The 6,715-nt window shown below is 37.3% G+C and overlaps 1 protein-coding gene across 1 annotated transcript; it reads left to right on the forward strand.

The window, feature by feature from the left end:
* The first annotated feature begins 2,386 nt into the window (after positions 1–2,386).
* On the forward strand, positions 2,387–6,062 carry cox17 (cytochrome c oxidase copper chaperone COX17). The gene is made up of 4 exons (XM_071536175.1): positions 2,387–2,458; positions 3,393–3,525; positions 3,663–3,770; positions 5,848–6,062. Exons 2-3 carry the CDS (start codon positions 3,407–3,409, stop codon positions 3,745–3,747), a joined length of 204 nt encoding a protein of 67 aa, XP_071392276.1. The 5' UTR covers positions 2,387–2,458; positions 3,393–3,406; the 3' UTR covers positions 3,748–3,770; positions 5,848–6,062.
* The last annotated feature ends 653 nt before the right edge of the window (positions 6,063–6,715 follow it).

Consider the following 6,715-nt stretch of genomic DNA (forward strand, 5'->3'; position numbering starts at 1 on the left):
ATTGAGCTGATCTTGGGTAAAGCCAATTTCCAGAGGAATTTGTATGAGATTCTCAAATGTGATGAAGACCATGAATATTAAGTAGTATTGTCTGTGGATGAACACTTTAAAGTAAGAGGACCAATAACAGTCAGCACAAGTAAATAGCTTGATGTCACATTTAGCTGTTGTGAGTTTAGGATAAAGTGGCAATTTGTAATGATCAACCGGTAGCAAGTATAAATTACATTTCAACTGTTGATGGGTGAGTCACACTTCACCTGTCTACTTACTCCCATTTTTGCTTTTAATTTTACATCAACTTGCTTTTGATGACTTGTAGGCTAATACTGAAATTAAACCTGTGAATTGAGTAGGCTACTTTTTTAGGCATGAACTAGACAACAACAGAAGTTAAACTCTCAATCCATCAACACCTTGCAATAATGTTACAATACATTTTATCTTATCTCCTATATATCTTACCATATCTTGCTAATGTTATATCTTAAATATTTTTGAAATACTCTATAAAAAGATGGTCCTGTGTGTCTATGACATAAGTCATCATCAGTACCTAGCTAAATGTTCATGCCAGTGATAACTGAACACTCAAAAGAGACGTTAGCTAGCGGTAACTAACAGTTATGTTATCTGCTATTGGTGCATAGCCCTCTAGCTAGTCCGTTTTCCAACTTACCTACAGTTAGCTGATTTTCTAATTAGCTAGCTTGCTCTTTGATAAAAAACTGAAACCGCCAGTCTACTTAGCAACCAGAAGTTCCAAACTGTTTTATCTCTACACTGCAAAAAATATGAAGGCAGTTCAACTTAAAAACAGAAGTTTCCTTGCTGCCTTAAAATTGTGAGTTGACTGAAGTAATACTGAATAGTTAGGTCAAAGATCATTAGTTAGTTGTTCTAATGTAGAAAAGCTAACTGAGTGAACTTAATACAATAATTTCAATCAACAAATGTCTAGTCATGCTGATTCGTGTTTCCAAGTTGAATGCATTAATTGATGAACTGAAATCCAGTGTTATTTATTTTTTCACAAGGTTTGCTAGGTTTAAGTTTGAGTTCCTCTTGTATCACATGATTAATACACAGTTAAGCATATAGTAGCCTATGCAATGCATGTTCATCAGAGAGAAACTTACTTGACTGTGAATTCCCAGATACATAGATAAGATAGATAGTAGATTTTATCATGTTTTTTTTTTTAATCAGAAATTGACCTATTATTCCAAACATAGGACAAGTCTCTATCCTGTAACTTCATTCAAACCAAAAGAAGGAAGAGTTTCTGGACATGATTTTAAGTCATGAAGCTCATAACTAGCACTTTTAAGTTGAAATTGACAAACACATCTAAATTATATACATTGTGTTAATGGATAAAGATGAGTTGATTTCACTAAATTGCACTATGAGGTTTTACAGTGTATGTTCCAGCCATGATAGGTAACAGCTAGCTTTTGATCAAAAGCGTTATTATTGAGGAAAAAAAGAATTATAATTCATTAAATGTCATCATATAAGTTACTACTTATCACTATTGAACCCCCTTGTTTTTAAATGTCCTTACACATCAGTATTTTGGCATGAGTTGGTAATGTTTTAGAATGAGAAACCTATGTAAATATGTGTCTTTGTATGTCTGAAGGTGATTTTATGAGATTAAATGTTCATTATTAGCCTATTTTTGTTCTTGGGAAAATACTACATTCACCAAATGAAATGTGTGATGTAAAGCCCAACTTTAAAGTTTTGATGGTGTGAAATTTGTTATTCATAAGAAAGCTAAGTGGAGATTATCTTTGGTGACACATTTAGAATTTATTATAGAGTAACAGACTTTTGTACATTGTGCATAGAATTGTCATATTTTGTTTGTATGATTGAAATATTGATAGAGCCTATTTTCTATGTAACTGATTTAAATCGATTAAAAAAAAAAAGCAATGATTGAGAAAAATAAGTGCATCACAAGTATTTAACTGTAAGAAGTACAAAAACTTTCATTCAGTTTCTTATATGATTTTAACAAGCTTACATTCTTACATACTGCATGTGAGTGGCCAAAATATCAGTAAGGCTTGATACCTGCAAGTAGGCTATATAATGCACATAGGAAATACAAATATTTATTGTCAGAAACATTTCAAATGAATGTCATACACATCCATTTTTTGTCCAGTGCTTGTTCATTTTGAAACATATGGTGTATATTTATAAGGTAAACCCTATGCTCTCTTTTCTATTCGTCTACCTTATTTGTTCCTTACGTTATTAATTGTTTCATGACCTTGAAATGAAAAGACGAAGTATTATGTAAAAAAAAGACTACATTTCCCAGAAATCTCCAGGTACTTTTCTGATCACGTGAGCATATAAGGAAGCGACCATGTGAGTCACTTCTCCCCGTGTTTGATCTTGAAGGCGCAGCAGCAGCTAACGTTAGCCGGTCTACAAACAAGTAAGTTACATAATGTGAGCCGCTCCGCTTCCTAGCTGGTGGTTTTCTTACTTTTCGTGTCATCGGTTTGTTTATCTGGCATAACACGGGTTCAACCGGCTTTACAGAGAAGCTGCAGGGGCTAATGTGAACAAGGTTAGCTAACTTAGCTACGCTAGTTAGCAAGGACGTTCTGTAACAGCGTTAGCTAACTCCAGCAGAGTGAAACACATGGTGGGTAGATTTTGTTAAAGCCTTAAAGATTTCGTTACTTTCACATGCTGAGTGTAAGGGCTAGGAAGTAACAAAAATAATAAAGTAAACACTGAAGTGATTAAATGGCTGTCAGGTTAATCCGTGGATTGAATAACATTCTATCATATTAAATGATATATCAAATAAAATAGTTAAAAATGCTATATTGAAGTGTCAAAACACTCCCAAATTAAATGATTGTACACAGTGATGGAATTAAATTCTTTACAAATCATTTTATCATTGCATTCTGTCGTCGTGGCATTTATTTATTCACAAGCAATTTAACTAATTCAATTTACTGCATCCCCCCATTTGATGAGATTTTGTCTCATTGACCCAAATCTGAGAATATTTTTATTGTTAGATATGATTTTGTCCAGAATTCCTTGACTATCTGCATGGTATGTAGAGAGATAACAGAGAAACTATGATCAGAACAGTCATTCTTCTACATTCTCTAATTGTGTTAACTTCTTGTAAATGAAATAATTGTTGAAGTTTAACAATTTAGCGATTTGCTGGGGCCCCCCTGGATCCCTGGTGGTCCCCGGACCCCACGTTGAGAACCACTGCTTAAGAGTAAAGTGTCTTGTGTGATGTGTAGTGTTGCGTGGTGACAGCCCCTCTCATCCGACCAAGTGCTGCTGCTGCTCATGACCCTCTTCTTCTTCTTCTGTGTTTTCTCCTCATAATTCAGCTTCCAGCCTGAACATGTCCACCCTATCTGCTGCCAGCGTGGAGCCGGTTGCCGCGATCGAGGGCAGCGAGCAGAAGAAGCCGCTGAAGCCCTGCTGCGCCTGTCCCGACACCAAGAAAGTCCGGGACGCCTGGTAAGGGCCGGGCCGGGGCCACAGACACTCTTCCTTCCTGACAGAGTGATGAATAGCTGAAGGGCAGTAGGTGTGCCACGTGTGGACGCTGAGCTTCAATGTTTAATGATGCACCATGTTTTTTTGTTTTTTCACAGCATCATTGAAAAGGGAGAAGAAAATTGCACACACTTAATTGAGGCGCATAAAGATTGTATGAGGGCGCTTGGATTCAAGATTTAACTGCTTCATTGTGTGCGTGTTTGGTAAGTATCAGCTCCTAATGATAACACATCACATGCACACCCACTCAACACTGGTAATTTTCTTTTTAGTTGTTTAAGATTGTTTACAGCAGTGGCTCTCAACCCGGGGGCCGAGACCTCCCAGGGGCTTGCAAGATAATTTTGAGGTGGTTGGGTGATGATTAATGATTTATATATATATGGTAGGGCTGCAACTAACGATTATTTTCATTGTTGATTAATCTGTCGAGTATTTTCTCGATTAATCGATTAGTTGTTTGGTCTATAAAATGTCAGAAAATGGTGAAAAATGTCGATGACGTCCTCAAATGTCTTGTTTTGTCCACATCCCCAAGATATTCAGTTTACTGTCATAGAGGAGTAAAGAAACCAGAAAATATTCACATTTAAGAAGCTGGAATCAGAGAATTTTGACTTATTTTTCTTAAAAAAATTACTCAAATTACCGATTAATCGATTATCAAAATAGCTGGCGATTAATTTAATAGTCGGCAACTAATCGATTAATCGTTGCAGCTCTAATAAATGGTATAGAAAAAACATTTCTACTATACAAATTCATTATTATGGGTATTTTTTTCCCTTAAAATTCTGCTTTTCTGTTGTGAAATATTGAATAGTTTTAAGCCCGTAGGCCTCCTCCAGAAATTATTCAGATGAAACAACCGGAAAAGGGAAAATGTTGTGTTTTTTTGGTTGCATAAATGATGCCTGTAAACGGGGTCAGGAGGAGGCATCACTTTGTTTCAGGGCTCACAAGCCAACAAAGTTTAGAACTGCTGCTTTCCAGCCTAAACTCCCTCATGCTGGGTCATCTGTATCCCCAGGCTGCTGTTGATTCATCCATTGTTGTGTGCTGGCTGCATTACCAGACGAGAACATCATGTAATGGGAGACAGTGGGGACAGGAGGGGGAGGGGTGGGGGGTGGGGGTGGTGTATGCCTCTACTGTGCTCGCTTCCCCTTGAACGTGCCTGAACCCATGCGTTTTTTTTAACATTTTTATTATGGCTGCAGAGCTGTTCTGTATGCTTGCCTTGTTACCCTGTGTTCACTTTAGAGCTGAACAATTAGTTGAAAAGAAATCACAATATGAACTAACTGACCACCAGGGGTCCTTGAGGGGGTTCCAGGGGGTCCCCAGCAAATGGATGAAATAAACTTCAGCATTATTTCATTTACAAGAAGTTAACACAGTTAGATAATGTAGGAGAATGACTGTTTTGGTCATAGTTCCTCTGTTATATCTCTACCTACAATACAGATAGTCATGGGATTCTGGACAAAATCATATCTAACAATCAAAATATTCTCAGATTTGGGTTTGAGAGACAAAATCTCATCAAATGGGGGTCTGTGGCTCTAATGTGGACTAAATTAGGGGTCCTTGGGGGTTGAGAATCACTGGTTTAGTGGAACAGAAGGAAAATCAGTGCTACAAAAATGAAGAAAAAAAAAAAGCTGCTGTAACTGCATGAAACAAAAGTCCAAGGCACTTAAAAAAAAAAAAAAAAAACCTTTAAAAAGCCTTATGTTTTTAGTTCCATGAAGGCCAATGCTGCAACGTGTCGGTCATTCCCCCTGCAGTATTTTAGAGCTGCACAATTAATAATGGAAGAAAGAAGAAGAAAAAAACACAACATGAACTACTTAAATTTCCAAATCGCATGAGGCTGCAATTCTATCAGTGTGGTGGGTGTTGTGACTGGATCCTAAACATGGCATCCTGGTGCTGAGCCCAAAGTCTGGCCTATAAATCATATTATTGTATCATGAGCAAAGCAAACTGAGGAAAACCTTAAATATCGAAAAAATCTGTCTGTATACTGCATTGCAGTTTATCACAATATTGACCAAACTAATTGCAAATGATGATTTGTCAATATGGTGCAGCTCCACCATCCTTGTCTTGTCTGAGTGTGGGGCATTGTGATTTTGAAGTGAGCCAGTTTAAAGCATTGCATAAGAGAATGAAAGTGTTCAGTCTTAAATGTTTTAAATGCTGTGTGTCGGTCACAATGTGCTTGTCGGAGCGTGAAAGTGTCCTCATTGTGTTTTCTCATCTCTCCTCTTGCAGTGTGTTGCTGTCTGAACGAGTGGAAGAGGATCCTGAATATATATTTTTTTCTTTCTTTTTTTTGTGTATTTTTATTTATACCTTTAACCTGAAGGGACATGTGTCTGACACTGGTAGTTGATGCTGAGTGGAAAATGTTTGTCTGTAGAATTTGAGAAATATTTCAATATCTTAATATGCTGATTGGACTTAAATAAAAAGCCTATGCAATAAGATTCACACTTCTTTGTATTTCTCAGAATAAAACTGTTTAGTGGGGGGGTCAAACTTTGTGGGATTTATGGGACTTGATTATAAGAATTATGGAAGCGTTTATTGACAAGTGTGTTCATCTCAATGAGTATGTTTACATGGACAGCAATAACCTGAGGTTTGGCCTTAGCATAAATAAGACAATATCCTTATTAAGCTGTTCCCATGTGCTTCTTATAGATCTATTCCATTCATATTCCTGTTTCCATGCTGCGGCGCAAAGTCCGATCAACAGGACAAAAGAGAATCACTGGAGGCACTGCCGGTTTTCGAAAACTTCATGATCTCCATTTCCCTCTAAATCCTGAGCATGCTGACAGTTTCAGCCTCACCTTTTTTTTTTTCTCCTGTCAGTGTCTTTCCTCTGGAAACGAGTTTGGAAACGAGTTTGCAAACCGCTGGAAGGCAGAGCGAGCGTCACCAAGCAGTCAGAAGCTGCACATCCTCCGATAGAGACATAGTTGGATTAAGATGCATAAACTACCAGTAAAAAGTTTGGATACACCACATTTTTCTTTGTACTATTTTCTACGGAGCCCGGGAGTGGCCATTGGGAGAGAAAATTTTTTATATTGAGTCCACGATGTACTGTAATCGAGGGAACAAATTGTATCTC

This window comes from Centroberyx affinis, unplaced genomic scaffold (assembly GCF_046629955.1).
Source record: "Centroberyx affinis isolate AG114_WGS23_722 - 3 ecotype Tasmania unplaced genomic scaffold, CSIRO-AGI_Caff_v1 ptg002837l_1, whole genome shotgun sequence".
Classification (NCBI taxonomy): Eukaryota; Metazoa; Chordata; class Actinopteri; order Beryciformes; family Berycidae; genus Centroberyx; species Centroberyx affinis.